At 36.8% G+C, this 27,312-nt stretch overlaps 2 protein-coding genes across 2 annotated transcripts in view; both read right to left on the bottom strand.

Annotated features, from left to right (window-relative positions):
* The window catches only part of LOC131972143 (sushi domain-containing protein 3), a 32,531-nt gene extending 24,219 nt beyond the window's left edge, over positions 1-8,312 (bottom strand). The window contains exons 1-2 of the mRNA XM_059333922.1: positions 8,298-8,312; positions 7,383-7,435 (exon numbers count right to left, since the gene is read on the bottom strand). The gene's annotated coding sequence lies outside the window, so the exon portion shown is untranslated. The remainder of the gene's footprint in view (positions 1-7,382; positions 7,436-8,297) is intronic.
* A 4,536-nt stretch (positions 8,313-12,848) lies between these two features.
* Positions 12,849-27,312, bottom strand: part of fgd (faciogenital dysplasia) — a 102,041-nt gene continuing 87,577 nt past the window's right edge. Inside the window, exons 13-19 of the mRNA XM_059333935.1 lie at positions 27,139-27,169; positions 24,291-24,395; positions 23,540-23,593; positions 21,012-21,114; positions 20,199-20,326; positions 18,702-18,842; positions 12,849-13,532 (exon numbers count right to left, since the gene is read on the bottom strand). Coding sequence (XP_059189918.1) covers positions 13,287-13,532; positions 18,702-18,842; positions 20,199-20,326; positions 21,012-21,114; positions 23,540-23,593; positions 24,291-24,395; positions 27,139-27,169 — 808 coding nt within the window. The 3' untranslated portion in view covers positions 12,849-13,286. The remainder of the gene's footprint in view (positions 13,533-18,701; positions 18,843-20,198; positions 20,327-21,011; positions 21,115-23,539; positions 23,594-24,290; positions 24,396-27,138; positions 27,170-27,312) is intronic.

Genomic DNA, 27,312 nt, shown 5'->3' with positions numbered 1-27,312 from the left:
ACCAAAAAAGACACAAATTGACCACAAAATGATCAAAAAAGTCACAAAATGACCAAAAAAGACACAAATTGACCACAAAATGATCAAAAAAGACACAAAATGACCAAAAGACACAAATTGACCACAAAATGATCAAAAAAGACACAAAATGATCAAAAAAGACACAAACTGACCAGAAAAGACACAAACTGACCAGAAAAGACACAAACTGACTAAAAAAAGACACAAAATGACCAAAAAAAGGAAACAAAATGACCAAAAAAGACACAAAATGACCAAAAAAGACACAAATTGACCATAAAATTATCAAAAAAGACACAAAATTACCAAAAAAGACACAAATTGACCACAAAATGACCAAACAAAAAGACATTAAGTGACCAAAAAGACTAAAACACATGAACACTTTAACACAGTGGAGACAGAGCTGACTTCCAAAATGATTTGGCGACCCCCAGAAATCATCTCGCAACCCCAATTGGGGTCCCGACCCCAAGGTTGAGAATAGCTGGTCTAGAGCATAACTTCCAGAAACTAAAAAAAAAAGAACAGCATAAAGTTATATGAACCGCACCCAGGCAGTGAAACAGAGTACAGAGAACAAGAGCACAAAGCAAAAAAAAGTGCAGGAAACAGTTGCAACCACTTCCTTTCCAGGAATGGAGAAGTGCCTCTCATGTTTCACTACAGAATGCAGATAAGGCTTCAGCATTTGCGTTTTTTGCGTGGGTGTTGCTGCAGATATGATGGCCAACAGCTACATGACTGACTGTAATGTGCGTATGAGCCTTGGTTATACTCAACACTGCTGAAATAGCAACAAACAGTTTTCAATGATGACTTCTCCCATGTTTTTATGTAAAAAAACAAAAACAAAAACAAAAAAAATCAGATAAAACTACCTGGCATGTCAGGTTGAGACGATCTGGTATTTTACAAAAACAAAACATAAAAAAAAGAAGAAAAAAAGAAGAAAAGATTAGATAAAAAGTCAGAAGAATAACTTATTATTGTTATAATTGGAAATTAGGTTAAGATTGCCTATTTTTTCCTATTTTGGGTCACTGGTCCATCAACAATTTTCTATGTGCATTTTGAAGATTTGCATGAGAAAAGCTTGATTGTATCACCAAAATAAAAAAAAAATCAAAGTTTCAAAACTGTGCATTTGAGTTTTTACGCTTGCTTGAGGTGGTTTTTGTCTGTTGCGAAAAAAGTGCATGCACAAAATAAGAGATGACAAAGATTTTCTGATGTAGCGAACATTTAACTTGCATGACTGATCAGCTGTTTCCGCTCTGCCATCCAAGACAAGCTGGCAATTACAAGTTGCCCAATTGAATCCAATTCCTGAAGACTCTTGTGGGTGGCCAAAATTGTCCGATTAGCAACCTCTTTGTTGTTGTTGTTGTATTTTCTTACACTGCCATCTTCTGACCAAAGTACGTTTATGCAGCTTTTTTTATTCACTCTAAACCAGTTGGTAACACTTTACTTGAAGGTATCGTCATAATAGTGACATGATACTGTCATAACTGTGACATGACACAGTCATGAACGTGTCATAAACATTATGTCAATGTCATAAACGTTTATGACTGCTGTCATTAAGTGTCATTCGGTTTTTGTCCTGACAAGTTGACATTCCTTGGGTTGTCTTGATTATGACAACTTCACATTAATCAAAGTGACATTACCAGAAAATGTCTTTGTCATGGCAACTTGACATAAACACAAAAATAGATGCATATTTTGTTCATGTCAAGTTGCCATGACAAAGACATTTTCTGGTAATGTCATTTTGAGTAATTTCAAGTTGTCATAATAAGGACATCCCAAACAAATTTAACCCCTTAACGCCTGAATTTATATAGCTGTATATAAAAAAATGTTTTATGTGTGTTTTTGCCTTTAAGTAGATGGTAAATAATGTTGAGATTATTAATTTCACTTTTGCACAAAAAATAAATAGAAATTTTGGTATGTTGCAAATTTGCTACAGCAGGCATAATGGTCAATAATAGGATAACAATAACACAGTAATATAACAGTGAAAAAACAATGTTTTATTTATTCACCCTCGTTTATTTATATAAACCTGCAACAGCAGGTATTCAATCGGCATTGGGGGAATGCAGACGCTATCTCGGCTGGTTGACTGAGTCAAACGCTTTGTCGCATATTTGCGACAGCAGGCGTTAAGGGGTTAATGTCAAGTTGTCATGACAAAAACCGAATGACACTTAATGACAGCAGTCATAAACGTTTATGACACTGACATAATGATTATGACACGTTCATGACTGTGTCATGTCACAGTTATGACAGTATCATGTCACTATTATGAAGATACCTTCAAGTAAAGTGTTACCAACCAGTTGATGGAAACGTACCTAATTCACATTTTCCTTAATGCAAGATTTCAAAAATTTGCTTCAAAATTTGATCCGACTTCAATGGAAACACGGCTACTGTTAGTATTAATCTCAGAGGACAGCTGAGGTTGATGCTGTCAGCACTACATTAACAATCAGGGTTGCACTGAAGTCATTATGAATCATCCAAAAAGGAACAAAAACGTCTGCACTGAATGTCATGTCAATCCGTTAATGGTTATCGTGATATGTCACTGTGGACCAAAGTCAGTCAACAAGCCAGTCAACCGAAGACGCTGCTAAAAAAGAGAGCTTAATGGAGTGGAGAGAAGAGAAATTGGAGGTACTGTATGTGAAAGGCAGGTGGTAATTTGTTCTTCCCACTTTCCTCAAATAGGTAGGTCAGCAGGGTGGTTTATTCAGAGATTTGGGAATGCAGAATGCAAATGTTTCTGGGCCACACACACACACACACACACACACACACACACACACAAACAGCTGGTAAGAGGCTTACGCTCCAGTGGCATACGACAGCTTTCCCATTAAAACCATTCCCCTCAGCTGTTGTAGGAGAGAAACAAACCTCACAGATTCATGGCCACAACCTGAAACCCTGAACAACTAGAATAATTTGAAATGTTCCGCTTTGCTTTGCTTTTACCTACAACTGTCCTCCAATACATTTTTCTGGCTACAATAATGGCTCAGTTCACCCTTCCCTGCATTTTGTGCTCATTCAAAGAGGTCTGTGCCCTTGATGAATGGAGCCATTACTGGAAGCCTTGAGGCCTCTAGTGGAGGTCAATCTGACATGTTACGCTTTCACTGCTACCTTGGTAGAATGGTCGGTTATTGTCAAAAACATGCATTAACCCATAAGAACCCAGACCCAGTAATCCTTAAAGGAAAGTTATGGGGGATGTACGACAGACCAAGTGGACCACATAAAACACATTTATGATGTTTTAAAAAAATAAAATAATACCCCTAAATGTCAAAGATCTGTGATGTGACATATACAATACATTGGGCGTTTATTTTTATGATATTTCTTATTTTAAAATTTAAAAAAACTAGACACATTTTCTGCTTACAGAAACACAAATTTGCCTTTTTGTTTGCATCTCCATAACATATATCAAAATTGTGACAGGAAATATGGTCAGAAGAAGTGCAATACAGGACCAAGGTTATAATAGTTTTGGATTTTTCATTAGTTTTAGTTTTAATTTCGTTGTGAATTTTTGTTTTCAAATTCAGTTAGTTTTAGTTAGTTTTTAAGAGTGAGTTTTCTAGTTTTTGTTTAGTTTTTATTTTTTGAAAATGCTTAGTTTTAGTTTAGTTTTTATTAGTTTTAGTGTTAGTTTTAGTTTTTTTGTAATGGGCTATGTGTTGGGTGCGAGATTCAAAGAGGTCATAATAAATTTTGCCTTTATTTCCTTTGGTTTATCATCTCAGCCCCAATAAGGTTATTAACTGTTTTGTATTTTGGTTCTAGTGTAAACATCCCAGTCTCAGTAAACATATTCACCATGTGTTGCATGTTCAAATAGAAACACTGAATTATGAATGAAAAAACGAAAACTAAGGACATTTTCACTATAATTTTAGTTAGTTTTAGTTAGTTTTGTAACCACGCAATACAGTTTCAGTTAGTTATCGTTTTTTTAAAAACTCTGGTTTTTATTTTTATTTCAGTTAACGAAAATGTTTTTTCAATTCTAGTTTTCGTTATTTCGTTAGTTTTCGTTGACTATAATAACCTTGTACAGGACACACTATTAATTGGCTAGAATTGTTAAATGGGTTTAATCTGAGATTCTAGAAGATTTAAAGTGTTTGTTACATGGGTGTCACCATGGGTTCTTATGGGTTAAGAACCCATGGTGGAACGAGCGGTGTAAAGCAGAGGAAGAAGCAGAACTTCCTGCTGCAACCTCAGGCTGTTAGACCACCAAACCTCCAATTCTGCAGTTGAGAAAAGAGCTGCTCGGATATATTTTTCAAAGCAAAATAAAAGTCAAAGATTAGTTGGAAAGAAAAACAACAACAGAGACTTGATCTTTGGAGGGGAGGACTCTGGAGAGATGATGAAGGCTTATCTCAGCGTGGTCTCCGTCCTGCAGCAGACACAGTCCCACCCTGCTCCGCTCTGTTCTAGATGTACAGCATGTAAAATGACAGAAGGAGGCAGTCAGCACTTTGCTCTCTATCTATGCGCCACAGCTCACAGCTCCACAGAGAAGCCAGCCTTCCAATTCATCATTTTGACACTCAGTGTCGACTCGCTAAATAAAGAAGTTATGGTTCATACAGCCTATCAATAGCTGTCTTCTCCTTTTTTTCTGTAAATGCACATCGATAAGTTTATGTCCACAGGAACTGCAAAAACAAGGCTGATGGTGACAAAGTGGAGACTAAACAGAGGGAGGGAGGAGGAAACTGAATTAAATCAAGATGTAGAAAAATGGACACAGGGCAGCTGCAACAGCTTCTACACACCTACTTTTACACATGCACATATCTGAGAGGTGAAATCAGCCATAATTCCCCCAAAAACCCAACCCTCTCTGTGAAGCAGATCAACAAAAAGCCTGTGAGTTCATTTGATTCATATTTTCATTTTACGAAGAGATCATTTCTTACTCTGAAACTGATCACAAGCAGGAGATACTGTACAGCTGTGTCTCCCTGGAGTCATCAGATAGGAGGAGCAGTAATGAGATGAAGGGAGAGATCTCTCTCCATGTGGAGAATCAGTCCCAATACAGGGAGTTTCTGTTCTCATGGTGACAGCTGGCTATACTGCTGCACACAGCGGGCACCGCGTTTATTTTTAAAAGCAACAGTGAACTTAAATTCATCTCCCACAGTTGCTATGGATCTATACGTCCAGCAGCTTCAATCCATATCAGAACACCAACCCTCATGCCAAAAGGAAAAAGCACTGAGACAAAGTAACAGAGAGCTGAGAATGAAGAAAAGTAAACAACTGAAAATCATTTTTCATCATCCTTGCAATGTCATCTACGGAAGCCCTGAACCGCAAGTGAAGAAATTTTTTTTGGAGATGTTATCTTGTTATTTCGAGATCATATCTCGTTATTTCAAGATCATATCTCATTATTTCGAGATAATACACATATGTAAAAAAAAAATAAGAATTTAAAAAAAAAATTTTTTTTTCTTCAGATATTATCTCATTATTTCGAGATAATATCTCGTTATTTCGAGATAACACACCTATGTAAAAAAAAATATATATATTTTTAAAAAAAGATATATTTTTTTAATCTCGAAATAACGAGATATTATCTCGTAATTACGAGATATTATCTCGAAATAATGAGATAATATCTGAAGAAAATAAAAATTTTGGAAGATTTTTTTTTTTTTAATTCTTATTTCTTTTTACATATGTATATTATCTCGAAATAATGAGATATTATCTTGAAATAATGAGATATGATCTCGAAATAACAAGATAACATCTCCAAAAAAAATTTTCTTCACTTGCGGTTCGGTCTGATCACCACTTTGGTGCAGACTGAAATATCTCGTCCAATATTAGCCATAAAAGTTGGTACACTCAATCATGTGTGAGCAGTGGCGGTTCTAACCAGGGGCCTCCAGGGGCCACTGCCCCTGTGAAAAAGCCCGTGGCCCCTGCCGTGGCCCCTGTGTCAAATTAATATTTAAGGGCGCTTTCACACCTATCTCATTTGGTCCGGACTTTCGGACTTTTCAGTTTGATCCGAACCTAAATTCCAGGTGTGAAAGGTGCCGCGGACCACAGTCCGGACCAAAGGACCAAAGTTTGGTCCGACCAAAAGAGGAGGTCTCGGTCCGGACCAAACCAACCAAGGTCCGAACCTTTTGCAGTGTGAAAACAACTTTTTTATAGTTCGGACCTTCGCATCAATGACAGGAAGTTTTTTTCTTCTTCTGCTCTCGAATTACGGTACTTGCGAATACCAAGCTCTCACGTATTGCTGATTAAGCTGGTGCTGCAGGTAGCAACAGACCAGCAAAAGTATTTTTTGCGGCGCAACAAATGAAATAACGCATGGGAAAAGGACTTAAACGGAGTAAAAGGTGTCTCGCTGGATTCATTTAGTGTAAGCAAGTTAAGGAAGTAACTCTGAGGTCACATGGCGGCCGGCCTAACAACGCAGTGTAACCAAAACAAAATGAGCCGCGGAAGTACATAGGGAGATGACGTGTCCAGTAGAATTGACTTGTAAAGTCCGTTCTTCTTTTTGCAGTGTGAAACCAAAACCAACCGGACCAAATGTAGACAATGTAACAGAATTCGGACCTTGGTCAGGACTTTCAGGTGTGAAAGCACCCTAAATGATCAATTTATAACGATGAACGACGGAACAATTCTTTACCTATTTTTTGTTCAAACAATATCTCATTGTGCACAAAAGGAACCCAGAATGTGTACATTGCATAATAGTTTAATTGTGCAATAAAAGCTTGAGTATATAAAAAAAAGATCATTCTCACTATACTGCACTTTCAAAATAAAAAAAAAGTAATTGTGCAAAAAAATGAGAAATGCCATTGTCGTGCAAAAATATTTATTGTTGGTAAGTCTCATTGTTTCAATCAGTGTATTTGTATCTTCCAAATATATTTAAATAAGATTTTTAAATGAGCTAAAAATAAAGGTTTTGGATGCTTAAATATAATCTTTGCACAGTAAAACTGGTCTAGAACCGCCTCTGTGTGTGAGGAATTGTAATCACTTTGGTGATCCATCAACCTTTTATCTGGTAGCATCAGCAAGTCAAAAATGTCCGATATTGTTTTTTATTAAAGCAAAACAAAAACATCTAACAATATTGGTATCAGCCTCAGCTGTTTGTGTTTGTCAGCATGTATGCTAAACTATGAGATTAGCATCATATTCCTACTTGCCTGTCTACTGAAAACTTAATGTCCCCCTCCACACAAAAACTAGTTTTTCTCATTTTTATGTTGCCTAACATGTCTTACCTCGTCTATACTGACTTGCAGTGTGAAGAAGCCTTTGGCCCCTGCTGTGGCCCCTGTGTCAAATTAATAATAAAATGATCAATTTATAACAATGAACAATGAAACAATTCTAACCTTTTTTTGTTCAAACAATATCTCATTGTACACAAAAGAAACCCAGAATGTGTACATTGTATAATAGTTTAACTCTATGGAGTCTTATTGGGATATTTTGTCCATTTTTGAATCCTTTTCATGTCTTTACATGTCTTTGTAAGTCATTTTGTGTCTTTTTTGGACATTTGTGTCTTTTTTGTGTCTTTTTTTGGTAATTTTGTGTCTGTTGGTGTGTCATTTTTAGTTATTTTGTGTCTTTTTTGGTCATTTTGTGTCTTTTTTTGTCATTGGTGTCATTTATGTTTCTTTTTTTGTGTCTGTTTTAGTTATTTTGTGTATTTTTTTTGGTCATTTTGTGTCTTTTTTGGTCATTTTGTGTCTTTTTCAAGACATTCAAAGATTTTGAATGCTTAAATATCATCTTTGCCATTCTTTCATGTGCTAATGTGCCCCTCTGATTAAACACTGGCCCCTCATTGGCCCCCACAGTAAAACTGGTCTAGAACCGCCACTGCTGACTTGTATTTCTAGTTTGTCACTATAGAGGTGTTTCAACATTCCTCTACTGCAGGTAGGTTAAGTACATTAAGTACACTGTCTGTGTGCTTAACTACAACCTGAGATTCAAACATACACCGGTAAATTAGATTAGACGTCACTACTTTGAAAAAAGCCAATCAAAAGCCTTCAAAGAATCCTGAACCCTCCAACACAGAGATAACTTCTCAGTGCAGAGAGAAAAATCACACTTGTTGCAGATGTTATTGTATGTTTCACTACTACTAAGCTAACAGGCTAAAACATGCTAAATACACTCACCATTCTGATACAGTAGTTGCAGGTTTTGTTGCACAACAGACTCCTCGTGGTGCTGGCTGAGGTGGAGCCACATCCAGGGTTTCTCAGTGAGGGAGAGAGAGTAGCCTACACGTTTTTCCCTTATTTTTAATGTAATAACCATCATAGCAAAGTATTTATGCATACTTTTAAGAGGTTTTATGATGTTTTGTAGATATTCTCCTATGTGTTTAATGCTGTTTTGACCTGAAATTGTTTGTCTTTTGATCTGTTACTTCCTCTTCTGATCATGTGACCTTATCTGATGACTCATGTGACTACTTTTCAACATGTGCAGGACTATCATGGATGCATGAGGCCTACTGTATGAATTACCATTTTTATTTCACCCTGATGAAGGCATTATGGCTGAAACACACAGGCATGGTTTTAATTACTACTATGACTAATTACCCATGAGATAATACAGGCTTTTAAAGGTATTATCCTCTTGACTGCCTCAAATTTCTTCAAAAATTCTGTCAGCATTGTCCTTGTGAGCATGTTAGCATGCTAATGTTAGCACTGATCTCAAAGCTAAGCTTTGCCAAAAATCCACAGAGCTGCTAGCACGGCTGCTGCAGACTCCCCCCGTGTTTTAGTTTTATCCTCCGCAAAGTACAGTAGAGTTATGCAAAATATTGAACACCAAACTGAAGTGAAAACTGGAAGTGAACATGAGAAAAAGGAACTAACTACAGTATAGTAACCCCAGATGACACAGAAACTCATTTGCAGAAATACAGTATGCCATATGCTCATTAATCCTCTTACATCCCATCAGCATATTAAATCAAATATCTGCTGGCATTATTTCATAGGCTCTTTATGTGTGTGATATTAATACAAGATCAGTGGCTGGAGTGACCACACATACTGTATATTTATGCTTTTGTTTTTGAACAGTATTTCCCATAGGCTTGATTGGAGAAAGTATTTTGTCTATACTGTCATTCTATTATACTATTTATTCGGTAAACACGATATATGTCCTCAGTTGCTCTCCATGAGGTTTCTTACATTTTTTTCCACCTTAATGCCTTTTTGGGGGGTTGGTTGTTCCTTATCCATAGCAAGCTTCAGGACAGAGACTGACTTAAGCTATAGGCTACTGATTGTAAAGTCCTGTGAATAATATTGTGCTACTAAACATTGTTTTGTCTTCTGTTTTGTTTATAATGCAAAAAGTATAAACTATCACCTAATTCTGTATTAGCCCAACACCTTCTTAGCCTTTCTTCATTGTAAATAATTACAAATTTTACAATTCTTTTTGGTATTTATCCATGTTATGTTTGCAGCAAATCACCGATTTGACCCAAGGACAAGGTTAAATACTACTTAGTGTACCGAGCGCCTGCCTTTTCTTTTTCTCATGGAGGCCGTAGCGGCTCTCTGGGTTTGCTTATGTCATGTCAGTCAAAAATAACTATACTTGAATAGTTTATACAATATATACTTGCTGAATAGTAATTTCATACAAAACTAACAGTCCTCCTTTCATTGCTTGAGTCATTACATACAAAAATGTTGAACTAGTTGTCAAAATCTGTCAAGCAAATTTGATATATTTTTCAAAATCTTTTTTTTTCTCCCTGAAAATGTCTCCCAAATTGAACAATTTCCCTCAGGGGAACCTCAACCAGCTATTAATTGCAACCAATGATAAGCCACTTCTATACAATACAGTTTTTCTCAGTCGCTTTGGTGCATTTCTGAGATCACTAATTTCGCAAGAGTTAATGCATTTCTCAAAACAATTAGTACAAACTGCAAAACCGAGTTGATAACCTGCAAAAGTTAACCCACTTGCTCTAAATGGATCAGAGCTCATTCCTCAAAAGCAAGTATTCATGTCAGTGAAAGTGTCAGTATCATCAAGATGAAAAGTCCTGACACCATGTTTATGAACCAGATAGTCAAATGGCTCTGTCATGTTTTCATTATGACAGTTTATTCTGTTTAATGTTTTTGTAATTCGTTGTAAGGAATGAGAAACTGCTACTATGATGAGCACTAATGACTAAATGTTCTGGAGGTTGAACTAATTGTTGTGCTAAATGTTAATATTAATGTGAGAAATGCACCAAATCAACTGAGAAAAACTGTAATGCAAAAACCACATAGTTGTAGTAAACATTTACTATTTCCACCTACTGTATTTGAATATTTGTGCACACTGAGGTCCCTAAACAGGCTTTTAATGACATAAAGTGGGCATCAGTGGAAAGCTGAGACTCTTCAGTGAAGCCAGTTTTCTTCATGTGGGATGATGTTAGTCATCAGTAGTATCCAGTTGAAGTGAGGACATTTCTTGAGTCTCATCCTCAGAGTATAAAATGTTGCTGTGACCTCCAGGATAATCACAGCTTCATGAAACTTTACAACCAAAAACTAGAGACCTCGAGCATTCAGAGGACATTCAGCTCTACTAGGTATATTGACAATAAGGGGGTTCCTCAGCAGTTTGAAGAGAAGAAGTGCTTGTTATCCAATCGCTGAAAATACAGAAATCTCCAAAATGACCAAAGATTTTGAACCCAAATCACAGCATGGATTTGCATGTTGATGTTATATTCGGGAGGGTTTTTTTGGACCATTTTTATCCATTCTCTGTATGATTAAAAATGCATTATTAAGCACCAAATGTGTGTAACAAATGGTATCACCCTAAAAATTGCTGCAACAATTTATGGGACACAGTTGAACATGGATATGGACTTCAGATATTCAGCATAATATTAATGTTATGACCCCTTATACACCTTAAAAGGTTTCAATAATTCATTGAGACATTTTAATTAGATATTTTTGACCAGAACAACTTGACACACAGTGCTGAGCTGCATCTCAAATCAATCTAAAGGTTCACAGCTTTCAGATGCTGTCCACCACTTCTATGTGGCATTTATTGTTGACCTGCTTTCTACCCCTAAACCCACAACCACCAATTCTAAAAAAAAAAAAAAGGGACCTCGAACACTAACTGGTTAAATAAAATGAAACTGCATAATTCTGTGTATGTGTTTCTGTGTTTCATAAAAAGGCAAATCACTGATATATTTGACGCAAGGACAACAGGAAGGTTAAATGAAAACAACCCATAAGAACCCACGGTGACACCCATGTAACAAACACTTTAAATATTCTAGAGCAGGGGTCTCAAACTCAAATTACCTGGGGGCCGCTGGAGGCAGTATCAAAATGACCAAAAAATCTAAATTACTTAAAAAAGACAGACAAAATGACTTAAAAAGAAACAAAATGACCAAAAAAGACACAAAATTACAAAAAAAAAAGGACACAAAATGACTGAAAAAACACTAAATTACTTAAAAAAGACACAAAATGACAGAAAAAAAACCTAAATTACTTAAAAATGACACAAAAACCCCCACAAAATTACTAAAAAAAGACAGAATGCCAAAAAAACCCACATCATAAATATGTTCTGCGTGGTTCACTTGGTCTGTGATATATCCCCCAAAACTTTCCTTTATGGATAACTGGCTCTGGGTTCTTATGGGTTAAACTGAATTATATCTGAAGTGTGTGTGTGTTTCTGTGTTTTAAGACACAAAGACAAAGTAAAACATATTTAAAGACAGAAACTGGTGACACATGAAGATCTTGTTGGACAGCGTGGTACTGAATGAATCACAACATCTGTTTATTGATGATATGCTTGACTGCTTTTCCACTGTGCACAATCCAAGTTTAAAACACTCACTGCTGCTCACTTACAGTACAACAAGAATGAATTGTGGAGCATAAAAAGGGGGTCAGGGGGCGCTTTTTTCAGAGCATGGTACATAAATATGAGTGAGTTTACATGCACAAAGAGATCCAATGACAAGTTTTTTTGCTACTTTTGCTTAAAGGCTGGTGGCTGATAGGAGCAGGGCACGGGGGCAAGGCAGAATGAACAGTTTTACAGTACAGTACTTGGTTTCCATCACATCACCAAAGGGAGAGAAGCAGGCAGACGATTGCTATACTAAGGAAGAGAAGTATATGGAGACGGTTTATTTAGCACGTGTACAAGTGAGGGACTGAACCTGCAGCACAGAGTCAGAATTGAGCCCACATGATCCCACTCTGGCTGGGATTTCTCACCTGGATGAGTCGCAATCATGACAGAGTAGAAACGTGGTGGATCAGACTTAGATTAAAGGTCTCAGAGTCCAAAGACAATGTCAGGAGGGGGTTATTACCTATATAGATGAAAGAAAGAAGTGTGAAGAGAGGTCTGTAAGATGGGAGCTGACAGTGGGAGGGAGCATCAGGTGGCCAGCCACAAGCGTACACATCTCTGTGTCTTTTTAAGTTAAAATGTCTTTTTTCTTTGTTTCCTTACATCGCACTATAGTATACATACTGTACAACACCCACCGAACTGCCACTGTGTCCCCAGCAGGAGTGAGGAGAACAGAGAGGAGGCGCAGGGTTCTTACACTAACATTCAATACTTAATAAACACGGGAGGGGACACACACTCCAACACACACACACACATACTTTCGCACAAATGGAAAGACAGACACATAAGATTTAATGCTTCACAACACAGTCGCATAATGTACAAGAAACTTCATCTTTAAAAAAAAAAATCATACAGGAACCTTCTTCAGCTATATTACAAATAAAACATTTAGTCCTCTCCGGCGTTTGAAAACACTAAAATATCCGAACCACACATACATACAGTGGCGTTGGTTGGTTGGTGGCTTGATAGAATAGTCCTTGTTGTTTTTCTATGTGTTTGAAAGAGACAGGAAATAGAGAGAGAAGGAGACAGATCTGTGTGGTCATGAGGAGAAGATTGAAGTGGCATAGGAAGGACTGAGTGGTCCTCTCAAAAGGAAAATAACAAAACAAAAAAGTGCCAAGGTAAAGTGAATTCAAGTAATGTGTGCTCTATACACAGGAGAAGGAGGGAGGAGGGAGGAGGGAGCGAGTCCAACATGGCCGCTACTGGCTCTTCCTGTGTTCAGTCAGGCTCGTCGATGCGTCTGTGGCTGTTTCTCCGCGGGCGGCTCTGGAGAGGACCTCCACCCACCTGGCTTGAACTTCTGCATCTTGGACACTTAAAAGCAAAGTTTGCTGGGTGTGAGTGAGCCGGAGCAAGTGTTTGATGTCCGACTTCTCGCTCCCCGATGGCGGTACGGCGCTGACTTCAAACCCAGGGAGAGGCACCACCCTCGCCCCCTTGGACTCCTGCAGAGATGAGTAATATGAGTCAATGAGATAAAAAAAAATCTAGTGTTTCTCTTGAATAATAAAGCAAACTCGCCCTCGTGACGATATTTTGTGGCCCCCACCTTGATATGAAAGTTTAATGTGAGTTTTATATGAATGGCACTTTACCGTGTTGTGTGTGGAAGGTCCCTTTATTACTTTTTTTGGTAAGTTTGTGTCTTTTTGTGTCTTTTTTTTTTAATTTTGTGGGTTTTTTAGGTAATTTTGTATTTTTTTAATGTAATTTTGTGTCTTTTTTAAAAATAATTTTGTGTCTTTTTTGTTGTCATTTTGTGTCTTTTTTTGTAATTTTGTGTCTTTTTTTTGTCATTTTGTGTCTTTTTTTGGTCCTTTTATGTCTTTAAGTAATTTAGTTTTTTTCTGTCATTTTGTGTCTTTTCTTTTTAGTAATTTTGTGTCTTTTTGTCATTTTGTGGGTTTTTTTTGGTCATTTTGTATTTTTTTTGTCTTTTTGTGTCTTTTTTGGGGTCATTTTGTGTCTTTTTTTGGTCCTTTTGTGTCTTTTTTTGGTCCTTTTGTGTCTTTAAGTAATTTATTTTTTTCTGTCATTTTGGGTCTTTTTTTTTTTTTAGTCATTTTGTGGGGGGGTTTTGTTGGTAATTTTGTATTTTTTTTTTGTCATTTTGTGTTTTTTTTTTGTCATTTTGGGTCTTTTTTGGGTCATTTTGTGTCTTTAAAATAATTTTGTGTCTTTTTTTGGTCCTTTTGTGTCTTTAAGTAATTTATTTTTTTTCTGTCATTTTGGGTCTTTTTTTTTTTTTTTAGTCATTTTGTGGGTTTTTTTTGTTGGTAATTTTGTATTTTTTTTGTCATTTTGTGTTTTTTTTTTGGTCATTTTGTGTCTTTTTTGGGTCATTTTGTGTCTTTAAAATAATTTTGTGTCTTTTTTTGGTCCTTTTGTGTCTTTAAGTAATTTATTTTTTTCTGTCATTTTGGGTCTTTTTTTTTTTAGTCATTTTGTGGGGGTTTTTTGTTGGTAATTTTGTATTTTTTTTGTAATTTTGTGGGGTTTTTTTGGGTCATTTTGTGTCTTTAAAATAATTTTGTGTCTTTTTTTGGTCCTTTTGTGTCTTTAAGTAATTTAGTTTTTTTCTGTCATTTTGTGTCTTTTCTTTTTAGTAATTTTGTGTCTTTTTTTGGTCATTTTGATACTGCTTCCAGCGGCCCCCAGGTTATTTAAGTTTGAGACCCCTGGTCTATAGTATATTCAGCCGCTCTGGAACTCACTACCACCCACTCAGGAACATTGACTCACTCCCCCATTTCAAATCACAACTCAAAACACATCTGTTTAAAACTGCTTATTACCCTGTCCAATCTATCTATTGTATTGTATTGTTATTAATTCTGTGTATTTTATTGTATTTTATTGCTGTTTCTTTTCTATCCTTTTGTACCGTGTCCTTGAGTGCCAAGAAAGGCGCCTCCAAATAAAATGTATTATTATTATTATTATTATTCTGTCTACAGTAAAGGTGTAACAAATCTGAAACCAAGACCGTAAACTGCAATATGCCGTCCATGGATCCATCTACCCTGTTGTGGTTTCATAACACTGAATGCAGTGTTATGTGCTTCACAAAGACATAATGCAAAGACACATTCCAGACTGAAATGCTGGTATTACTGTGGTCAGAGACAATGGGACATGTTATACTTTGTCATTGATTTTGTGGATAATTTGTCTTCAGTTTCTAAGTAAATAAATGGACAAAGTCAATTGTCTGCAATGTGACGACTGATCCTCTTTATTTATAAGAAAATGTATAGTTAATCTAGTTCTTTAGTGCAGGGATTCCCAAAGTGTGGTGCGTGGACCCCTGGGGGTGCGTGAGCTGCTGCTAGGGGGGGCGCGAGATGCAAAATGTAATGGCGGTCTGATAATGACACAATTACATTTCATTTTTGCATCTATTTTGGTCATTTTTGCATCTATTTTTTGGTTGTTTGGTAATTTTTACATGTATTTTTGGTCAATTTGTGTCTATTTTGATCATTTTGTGTCATCTTTGGTCATTTTTGCATCAATTTTTGCTTGTTTTTGATCTTATAATGAAGCGTAGAAGAAGTTATCTTCTTGTTCTTGTATCATTTTTCCAGCCTGTGTTATGATGACGGGGTTGTGTTCACTCCACGCTCATTTAAATTTGCTGCAATTTTTGTTCAACGCAATATTTTTGTTCAATATTATAACATTTGTCCCAACTCATCTGCTTTCTGCCTCTGATCCTGAGCCTGTCATCATCCTCCACCTTTAATATGGCTATAAAAACTCTTATTGCATTTAGTTTTTTTTTTTGAAGGTGTGGGGGAAAAAGTTAAGTTGAAAAAGTTTGGGAACCGCTGCTTTAGTGTTCCTGAAGTGTTCTTGTAGTTATAGTATGAATGAAATAATTCCCTCTTCACCAAAAACAGAAAAAAATATTAGGTATGAAACAAGGTTATTATAGTTAACGAAAACTAACGAAATAACGAAAACTAGAATTGAAAAAACATTTTCGTTAACTGAAATAAAAATAAAAACTAGAGTTTTTAAAAAAACAGTAACTAACTGAAACTGTATTTTGTGGTTACAAAACTAACTAAAACTAACTGAAATTAAAGTGAAAATGTCCTTAGTTTTTCGTTTTTGTCAACTTTTTTCATTCATAATTCAGTGTTTCTATTTGAACATGCAACACATGGTGAATATGTTTACTGAGACTGGGATGTTTACACTAGAACCAAAATACAAAACAGTTAATAACCTTATTGGGGCTGAGATGATAAACCAAAGGAAATGAAGGCAAAATGTATTATGACCTCTTTGAATCTGGCACCAACATATAGCCCATTACAAAATAACTAAAACTAACACTAAAACTAATAAAAACTAAACTAAAACTAAGCATTTTCAAAAAATAAAAACTAAACTAAAACTAGAAAACTCACTCTAAAAACTAACTAAAACTAACTGAATTTGAAAACAAAAATTCACAACGAAATTAAAACAAACTAATGAAAAATTAAAAATGACAAAACTATTATAACCTTGGTATGAAATGCACCATGGCTCAGTTGTTAACTGTTACACCACCGAACAGCACACTGATTACAGCTCGCTCTCTGTCTAACTTTCAGAATAAAAGCATTTCTTCCCAGAAATCACCTTGTTCCAAATAGCTAGCAAATGATGCATAGACTCAAGCATTGCAAGGGGAAGCCACCTGTGTCATGGCAGGTGCATTGCATTGCCCAGATCCAGAAAACACAGTTGACTTTCAAGAAAGCTGCAAGCAATCGGCCCGTTTTGAACGTTTGAGTGCTGCAGCAGAACTTCTAACACAGCGAGTGACAGCTTGTCTCTTCAGCTGCAGGAGAATATATTCCACCAGCATGTATAGTAAACCCTGCTTTCTCTCTCCCCTTCCCCCTCTTTCTTTCAGTATAATCAGGAAATGCTCGTCCAACTCACATTAATCCTAATCTTTGGAATGGCAGCTTTCTGCGCTGGGATTGGGATATTAGTCTTGGAAATGAAACCGGGGGAGGTTTTAACAGCTGACTTCCCTTCTGTGCCATCCGCTATGAATGACATTGAATCAAAGTCTTTAGCAAAAAAGCTTTCCAGACATGATTGCTTCATTATATGCATCTCCTTGAGATGTTCTGAGCAGATGTATTACTACATACAGAGCCAAACATTTCAAGGCACCACATTAAATCCACTGAGTTGCTTCATCTGCTCGGAGCAAATTAAAACCGTGTCTCACAGTGGACAGCAGCAGCTCTACCTGAGGTCAGATTCGGGACAACCAAATCCTCCTGGCCCAAATCTACAAAGCACAGACAGTGTACAGACAACCTGCACAGGCAGGATCGGATAGATCAGACTTACACATGCTTACTGATGTGCCCAGGCGGCACACTGGACAGATGTCCCGCCTCCACAGGAGGAAGCCAGCTGACGTATAGAAAGGCCAGACGGGCGTAGAAATAGGATCAGCTGATATACAAGAGGACAACTGTGGCACGCTGTTTATGTTACCCGTGTGGGGGATCAGTGTTATTATTTGTACAATGCTTGAGGGAACCACATGGAATATCACTTTGTGTTGTCATTTTTCCCTTTAGTGAGTAAAATAAATAAAGGCTCGGGTAGAAATACTTAAATTAAACCATCTCTTAATCTGATAAATTTCATAATTAACAGCTACACTCTCGGAAAATAAAGTACAGAATTGTACCTTTAGGGGTACAAGGGCCTTGTCACTGGGGCAGTACCCTCAGAAGGTACAAGTTTGTACCCTTAACACTGGGTACCTTATTTGTACCTTACAAAGACCAATATTAAACTATTATATTTATATATTAAATATAAACTGGACGAAACTACACATTGTCATATTTTTTCTCTTTGTTTATGTAATCTATTTCTCTTCAAAAAAAAATTATTTATTTATTTATTTATTTATTTGTAAATATGTATTATATAATATGTGTTTAGGGGGGGAAAAAAAGTGTTAATTGAGTAGTGGAGAAGGGGTAGGTTTAAATAAGCATATGCTTCATCCTACTCCTTTTCGAGACATGTTGCGTTCACATTACAGCGTTTTGACTATTGCTATTTTTTGTTTTGTTTTGATTATTCTCATTGGATGTATTTGTTTTTGTGTTTACTTTGTTGTGTTACTCGCACATGTTCGAAATAAAAAAAAAGATGAGCTGAAGCTGAAGCTGAAGCTGAATATTGTACCTCTGGTGGCAATTTTGTGCCCTTATTTTGAAGTACAAAAAGTGGACCTTTTAAAAAGGGTACAAATTAGGCCTTGATAGGGTACAGTATAGTATCATTATTTAATTTCATATATTTTTGTGTATCTACATTATACAAAAGACAAGAAGAAAGGGTACATTTATGTACCTTTTACCACTTGGGTACATATATGTGTCATTTTGGCCCTCAAAAAGGTACATATGGGTACCTCAAGGTCCAATAATTGGCTCTAGGGGGTACATTAGTGTTGATAGTACCTCGGGGGACAAAAAAGGACTCGTACTGTACCCCTATTTCTGAGAGTGTAGATTATCATCCTATTTTCTGTGTGTGTGTGTGTGTGTGTGCATGTGTGTGTGTTGAATTCTCACCTGTCCACTGCTCTGGAGGTAGAGCACCAGTGGCTCAGCCTTGGTGACAGCCACCCACATCTTGGACCAGCTCTTCCCTTTCTCCTGCACCTGAAGGTTGCCACATAGCAGGCAGTTCTCCCCCGTTAGAGATGTCTGTCTCTAAAATATATCATAGAAAATACATATATATTTATATAGATATAGATATATAAAGGTCGGCCACTGTTATATGTTAACCCTATAAAGCCTGAACCATGAAATATTTGCCAGAAAATTCAATTAAGTGCTTATTAACCTGCTGACGAATTTTAAAAAACAAATAAATTGCATATATGAATTCTAATCTTCATCATATTTGATACATCAGGTCTTTTTGTGCAATTTGTTGCTCACAGTTTGTTTTTCTTGAACTAACAAAAACATATAAAACCTAACATTTTTAACCTATTAAGACTTTGACTTTTCCTTTTTCCTCAAACATGCAAAATACATATTTTTTCCATATAACACAACATCATACATCTGCAGATATGAAGTTTTTTAATGCAGCAATGACTGATCCACTCGTGGAACCTGCATATCATTTTTGCTACATCTGGTATTTTTGTGCAATTTGTTGCTCAGTTTGTTTATCTTCAACACATGTATACATCAGGTTTTTGATGATGTAGAGGTCTCAAAAATTACTGTATCTAATATGATACACTTGGCTTTATAGGGTTAAAATACTTTATTATTATCATTATTATTGATTTCAATAGCTCGTAATTGAAATCCATCTGAATCATATTTTGGGGATTTGAACAGTGCAGATCTTCCGCTGTTCACAATTACGTAACAACAATGTAGGACACAGTGAGATTTGTGCATGGACAGGTGTTCAGGCTCCTGCTGGCCCTGGTCTAATCCTTGCCTGGTCTACAGCGCCCCCTTGTGGCGGCTAATCTCACTGCAGATGAGCTTTATTTAGGGGATCTTGTTGCTGAGACAACAGCATGAATGAACCCACGATGTCCTATTGGGGACTATTTCAACAATATCTATGAATCTAAATAAAGCTTCTGAGCTTTCCAGTCCAGATATTAGAATTAATATCCATAACAACCCAGACACCTGAAGCAGCCAGACTGTCTAGTCAGCGGAGAGACGACTGGTCACCGTTAAGCTGAGATCAGATTATGATATAGTCATCAAAGAGGGATTAGTTGATCTTTCAATGAATCTGTGTTAATTCATAAATGCACATGTGTGTTTATGCACTGATTTCAGACCACACAGTGGCTTTAGTATCAGCATACTGGACCTAATAAGCTAACTACTGTCCTTCTTTCTCTCTTTCTGTTGCCAGCTGTGCTGAACCCTGGTTGACATTGACTGTGGGCATACTGGGAGACACGTCTCTCATTGGACTGGGATGAACTGAGGCAGGAAAACAAACTATGATGCACATGCTGCTAAATGTTTTTTTGTTGTTTTTGTGTGTGTGTGTGGCTTCTTGTTTTTGTTTGTCCTCACCTCAGGCGCAGCTTTCCTTTTCTGTTCACTAACGCCGAGAGTCTCCAGGCTGAGGCTGGCATCGAAACACTCCGGGCAGACTCGGCTCGTTTTATTGTCCAAGGTCTTTGAACACTTTTGCACAGATGGCCCTGCAGAAGGACAGAGAGAGGAGAGAGAGAGAGAGATGAGAGAGAGAGGGAGAGAGATAGAGACAGAGACAGAGAGAGAGAGAGAGAGAGAGAGAGAGAGAGAGAGTGAGAGAGAGAGAGAGAAAGAGAGAGAGAAAGAGAGAGAGAGCGAGAGAGAGTAAGAAGAGAGTGAGAGAGAGAGAGGGAGAGAGAGAGAGAGTGAGAGCGAAGAGAGCGAGAGAGAAAGAGAGAGAGAGAGAGACAGAGAGAGAGAGAGAGAGGAGCGATAGAGAGAGAGAGAGAGGGAGAGAGAGAGAGCAAGAGAGAGAGAGAGAGAGAGAGAGAGAGAGTGAGAGAGAGAGAGAGAGAGAGTGAGAGAGAGAGAGAAAGAGAGAGTGAGAGCGAGAGAGAGAGAGACAGAGAGCGAGAGAGAGAGAGTGAGAGCGAGACAGAGAGAGAAAGAGAGAGAGAGAGAGAGTGAGAGCGAGAGAGAAAGAGAGAGAGAGAGCGAGAGAGAGAGAGAGTGAGAGCGAGAGAGAGAGAGAGAGAGAGAGAGTGAGAGCGAGAGAGAGAGAGAGACGTATTAAGAAGCTGCTCAGTAAATTGTCCGAATTAAATTTTCCTCTTGTTCTCTTTCTCTGCATCCTTTCATTCCTGCACCCTGTCATACGATGCCCATATTTCTCTTTCCCATCTGTGCTCACCGCTCCACAGGACTTGCAGTGGTGTTTGCGTTTGGTGAAGTTGAAGCTCTCGTTGCAGCCTTTACACGTTTGCTTCTCTTTCTCCTTTTTCCTGGAACTCTTCTGGAAAATATGAAAAAAAACAACACAGGAGTCATGTGTCAAGGTCTTCAGTCTGTCGAGTTTCTGCACAACTGAAAGAATGTCTGACAGCTTGTTTTGCTTCAGTCTTTGTTTGTCTTCCATTTCCACTTTCTGTTAACAAAGACACCTACACAGACACACTATCCCTCTTAAATGGAGCACAGACTGTCAGATTGTTCATTATTCAATGCATTGTGAGATAAAGAGTAAAATTAATCTGCTTTTTGTACAAAAAAAACAAGAGCTTTCTGTCCATTTGGCTGGTCAATAAGGAGAAAACCCTTAATTCTTAAAGCCCATTTATCAGTCAAAACGTTGTGTTTTATTAAGAGCAGGGTTAAAAAATGTCAGAGTCACTGAAAATTTCAAGCTTTCTGCTTCACTTTAAAGCCACAGTTGATTTCACTTAATTAGCCTGATTATACCTCTTCTCATGGTGCAGTCAGGGTGAAATCAATAGTATGACAGTATGAACCAATTGCTAATTATTAGCCTGGATTAACCAGCCCTGCTTAAGGACACCACATTTCTGAAATGAGATCCAAAGACACTGTGCTCACTTGATTATTGTAGTTTATAATCTAATAACCATGTGTTAGGGCAGCTATTCTCAACCTTGGGGTCGGGACCCCAATTGGGGTCGCGAGATGATTTCCGGGGGTCGCCAAATAATTTTGGAAGTCAGCTCTGTCACGCTTTTTGGTCACTTAATGTCTTTTTTTTTGTCATTGTGGGTTTTTTTTGGTCATTTTGTGTCTTTTTTGGTCATTTTGTGTCTTTTTTTTGACATTTTGTGTCTTTTCTGGTCATTTTGTGTCTTTTTTGGTCAATTTGTGTCTTTTTTTTGTCAATTTGTGTCTTTTCTTTGGTCATTTTGTGTCTTTTTTTGTCATTTTGTGTCTTTTTTTTGGTCATTTTGTGTCTTTTTTGATCATTTTGTGGTCAATTTGTGTCTTTTTTGGTCATTTTGTTTCTTTTTTTGACATTTTGTGTCTTTTTTTGGTCATTTTGTCTTTTTTTGTCATTTTGTGTCTTTTTTGGTCAATTTGTGTCTTTTTTGGTCAATTTGTGTCTTTTTTTTGGTCAATTTGTGTCATTTTTTGGTCATTTTGTGTCTTTTCTGGTCATTTTGTGTCTTTTTTGCTTAATTTGTGTATTTTGGTCATTTTGTTTCCTTTATTTGATCATTTTGTTTCTTTTATAAATGATCTGAACTGTGCGTGTGAGATTGTGTTCAGTGAGTGGGGGTCATGGACAACATGCATGTTAAATTGGGGGTCACGACTCAAAAAGGTTGAGAACTACTGTGTTAGGGGACATAAGGGCCAAGATACATGTTTTTTTTGTTAAGTAATCTTCAAAATATATAATTTTAGGCAATATGTAATGGGGGTATCGGTATCAGAGATGATCACAGTGTGAGGGAAAACACTGCAAATCAGCTCATCAAATGGACATAAAGTAGTGTACAACAGAGTCAACAATCTGACAATATTCAGCAAAAAAACACAATAATATCAGCCACACAAGTAACAGTCACCCATATGCATCATATGCATAGCCGCAGGGTTATATTTTATAATCAATAGGCTAGGGAGAATTTTTTTCAGGTTTTTGGGAAAATGCACATTTGTTCCTTCTATATTTACATTGCATTGTATGTAATAAACCTCTCTTAAAGCTTTCCTGTTTGTTCGTTACATTTTTTTTTGTATTGAGAATTTATTTGAACACAAAATAAAAGATGAACAATTCAAAACAAACGAACAACAATAAATACAAGACAACAACACAAAATGAAACAACAACAAGATTCAACGCTTATTTGTGTTCAAAAGGAGCCAAAGCTTATTTAATCCCACCCTTTCTCCCTATGTTATTTTACTATATTCAGTTATATAAAAACAATAATATTTATATATATGTACGAATACACATAGTAATGCAGTATATAAACTCATTGTGTTTCTTGGTGTAAGCAAAATTCGTTTAACAAATTATGCTTTGAAAAGTTATGGAGAAAAAAAAAGTGGGGAGGACATGTCCACAGTATTCCCAGTTTCTTTTCCTTGTGTTGTAGTTTCTTTTCCTTTCGTATGTATGTATGTATAATTACGGTGTAAAGGTAAATTATATTATGTTTTGTAATACAAGCCATGTTTAGACAAGGATTTAAACTAGTCATGTTTAAGGAGAGGGGTTGGGAGTTTATACGTTTTACTTCTTCTCACTCCTTGAATATGTTTTCTACATGTCATGTTAAATGTTTTGTCTGACTCTTTTTTTATTTTATTATTTTGTTTTCATATTCGAAATAAACTTATATCAATCAATCAGTTTATATGGCACCTATGCCTTCAATTCTCACCAGCATGCCATGTGACAATATGTAGTCGTATCTTACCCTTTCATGCAATCTTTCACCGTCTGAGTCGATGGATGTGTTGCACCAGGGACCCTGAAGAGAAGTGAAAAACATATTTAGCTCCAGCAGCTCCTGCCTAAAGTTCATACATATATATATATATATATATATATATATATATATATATATATATATAAATAGACTAATAAATAGTAGCAAATAAATAAATAAAAGAGAAGATGTAACAACACTAATATGCATGAGCAGAAAAATGGTTCAGGTAAAAGCCAAGTTAAAAAGAGAAGTCTTCAGTTTGCTCTTAAAAATGTGCACAGAAGAAGTGAAAAACACATTTATCTCCAGCAGCTCCTGCCTGAAGTTCTAAAGCTCCACCACTAGGTGTCAGTGTGGACCTTCTGAATCAGGTCCTCTGGCTCGTGTCAAGTTAGGTTTGGCCAGCGTCCAGCTCCAGCCGGCCCAAAGTGGGTCAAAGCAGATCCATAAGAGTTTTGTATACACTTTGACTTAGGCTTCCCCTATTAGGTCATGAGAGAGACTCACAGACGCTACGTGTTCAACTGTCAGCCACGGAAAGAAAGAGCTTCTTTATGTGTGTTTTTGTGTATGATACCAGCACATCCACAGACGGGGGAGCTGCTCAGGCAGACAAAGACCAGACTATGGAGAAACCTGTTTGGTGCACCACTAGCCCTCCAGTGATTCATTGCACAGGATGACCCACTAATTGACCGATCAATGAAGTGATTGATTGAGGAAGAGTGAGACTGACCGGTGACTCAGGGGGGTGGTCATCTTCCCGGGAGAAGGAGCTGTTGAAAGCCTTGTTGAAGGTTTCGCTGTTCTGTTTGTGCCGTTCGATTGTGGCCAGGATCACCTGAGAGTCAGAAGACATTTAGAGGGGTGAAAATAAAAAGAAGAGATTGATTATTGATCAGACACGTAGATAGATTACTTAACCCTTAATAGGACACTCATTGAGATACTTGCAAATTCAAAATTTCAACCCCAGAGAATATCGGAGGATATTATATACTGTCAGAATGTGTAAAAAAAAAACATGCGAAAATAATATTTTGAGAAAAAAGTTTACGAGGTTAAAGTGGCAAATCTAGGAGAATTTTTTTTTTTTGCAGATTTATGAGATTTAAAGTGGTGAATCTGGGAGAAAACATTTTTTTCTCGTAAATCTGCGACTTTTTTCGCGCAGATTTGCCACTTTAATCTAGTAAATTTGCAACTTTACCAAAGTTACCAAAATAGTTACCATATATAGTTCTTTGCCCAATAAAGGATTAAATAGAAATGTGACATACTTGTATGTACTTGGGTACTTTTATTTTATGCTTCTAAAACTTAGAAATTACAGTGTAGCAGCAGCATTACACACAGAGACAATGACAACACAATTAAATAAAAAGAACAACCTAGGCATACTTCAAGCAATAAAATATAAGAATACAAAAAAATACAATAAAAAATAAAGTGTCTAAAGAAGGAGTATGTAATAAGGAGTAGAATAGAATTCCATTTAAATACATTTGCTCTTTTTGTTCTTATGAGACAAAGGGCAGACTAAATAACTTTAAATCAGGACTATAAACACTATAGTTTACTGCAGCGTATCTTAACTTTAACACTTATCTGCTCTACTCTACTGCCCTTACTTTTTAACTACGCAATGTTTGACTTGTGCTTTTTTTAAAATTTTATCTCTTTTTTTTTATCCTGCTGCATCTTATTTTATCTTATTTCTATTTTTATTTCTATTTCCCTGTTTTAATTGACTGTTTTTGCTGTTTTAACCCATTGACGCCTGAAACTGCCTGTAAAACCTCTGGGCGATTTGAAAATAAGCCCCTAAAACCTGAAGTTTTTCTGGAAATTCAACAGACAAAGTGTCAACGCTTCTACTAAATAATAGATTTTTCAGCCTCTGTAGCAGATAGAAATGAAATTCAAAAAGTATTTGAGAGCTTATACAAATACTACAAAACTACGTATCCGCTTTCCAGACTTCAATGGGTTAATGTGTATGTAAAGCACTTTAAATGACCCTGTGTTGAATTGTGCTATACAAATAAACTTGCCTTGCCTAAATGTGCTAAACTGCAGAATTACAGCACGATCAAAAAAGTGACTGATCAATATCTTGCAGTTTGTCTGTCTAGTAAAAATAGAAGATGAAGGGAGTTAGAAAGCCAACTTTCCTTTCGCTGAAAAACAAAAACAGCATGTGTGGCGTGGCGTTTGGCCTGACCTCGCACCAAACTAATGACATCACAGCTCCAAAAGCATCATGGTCCTGCTGCTACAGCCTCACAGCCAGAGTCCAGAGCCCTGCCACTAGTGCGTAAATACCCCAAAATCTTTCCAGTTTACATTCCACTATCCATCGGAATTTTCCTGAATGCTCCCTCTATTTATTCCAGCCCCCCTCTCATGCTCACACAGACTAAAAACATGCTGAAAACCTCCCAAACCTCCTCTGTAGCGAGCCCGCCCCCTCTTCTAGCCTACAACATGTTTTAATCAGCTTTACTCTGCTGTAATGGGCTAAATGAGCAATAATGAGGGGCTTTATTAGAAAATATAATTCCCAAACACACTGAATGAGCGTGGGGAGGAAATCTTTGCTAATTCTATTCTCTAATACAGTGGTTCTCAACCTGGGGGTTGGGACCCCAGTTGGGGTTGCGAGATGATTTCTGGGGGTCGCCAAATCATTTTGGAAGTCAGCTCTGTCTCCACTGTGTTAAAGTGTTCATGTGTTAATGTGTCTTAGTCTTTTTGGTCAATTTGTGTCTTTTTTGGTAATTTTGTGTCTTTTTTGGTAATTGTGTGTCTTTTTTTGGTGATTTTGTGTCTTTTTGGTGATTTTGTGTCTTTTTTGGTGATTTTGTGTCCTTTTTTGGTGATTTTGTGTCTTTTTTGGTGATTTTGTGTCTTTTTTTTGGTGATTTTGTGTCTTTTTTGATCATTTGGTGGTCAATTTGTGTCTTTTTTTGGTCATTTTGTTTCCTTTTTTGGTCAGTTTGTGTCTTTTTTGGTCATTTTGTTTTCTTTTTTTGGTCATTTTGTGTCTTTTTTTGGTCATTTTGTGTCTTTTTTTGTCATTTTGTGTCTTTTTGGTCATTTTGTTTCCTTTTTTAGTAATTTTGAGTCTTTTTTGTCATTTTGTGTCTTTTTTTGGTCATTTTGTGTCTTTTTGGTCAATATGTGTCTTTTTTGGTCATTTTGTGTCTTGTTTAGTCATTTTGTGTCTTTTTTTGGTCATTTTGTGTCTTTTTTGGTCATTTTGTGTCTTTTTTTGGTCATTTTGTGTCTTTTTTGGTCATTTTGTTTTCTTTTTTTGGTCATTTTGTGTCTTTTTTGGTCATTTTGTTTCTTTTTTGGGTGATCTGAACTGTGCGTGTGACATTCTGTTCAGTGAGTGGGGGTCGCGGACAACATGCATGTTAAATTGGGGGTCGCGACTCAAAAAGGTTGAGAACTACTGCTCTAATAAAGCAGAACTATCAACTTCAGAGGTCCAAAGTGCTGCATGCTTTCATGAGAGCGGCTGAGCATAATGTGCGTGGGTGTGCTACTACATGTATGAAAGCTTGTGTGATCCTTGCCTGAATCCAATCTTCCTTCTCCTCCGCCGTCCTGTAAAGCAAATAAAAGATCGTGAGATTACTTGATCAGATACAAAATACAGACCATAACAATAAAAGGCAAATATTCTCCCCAAACAGGGCGAGCAGATGTTATGAAATGATAATCTGAAGCTGTTTAGTCTGCCGGCTGTG

This window comes from Centropristis striata, chromosome 5, assembly GCF_030273125.1.
Source record: "Centropristis striata isolate RG_2023a ecotype Rhode Island chromosome 5, C.striata_1.0, whole genome shotgun sequence".
NCBI classification, from domain to species: domain Eukaryota; kingdom Metazoa; phylum Chordata; class Actinopteri; order Perciformes; family Serranidae; genus Centropristis; species Centropristis striata.
Note: the sequence above shows the minus strand (reverse complement) of the source record. Positions and strands in the feature narration are given on the sequence as shown.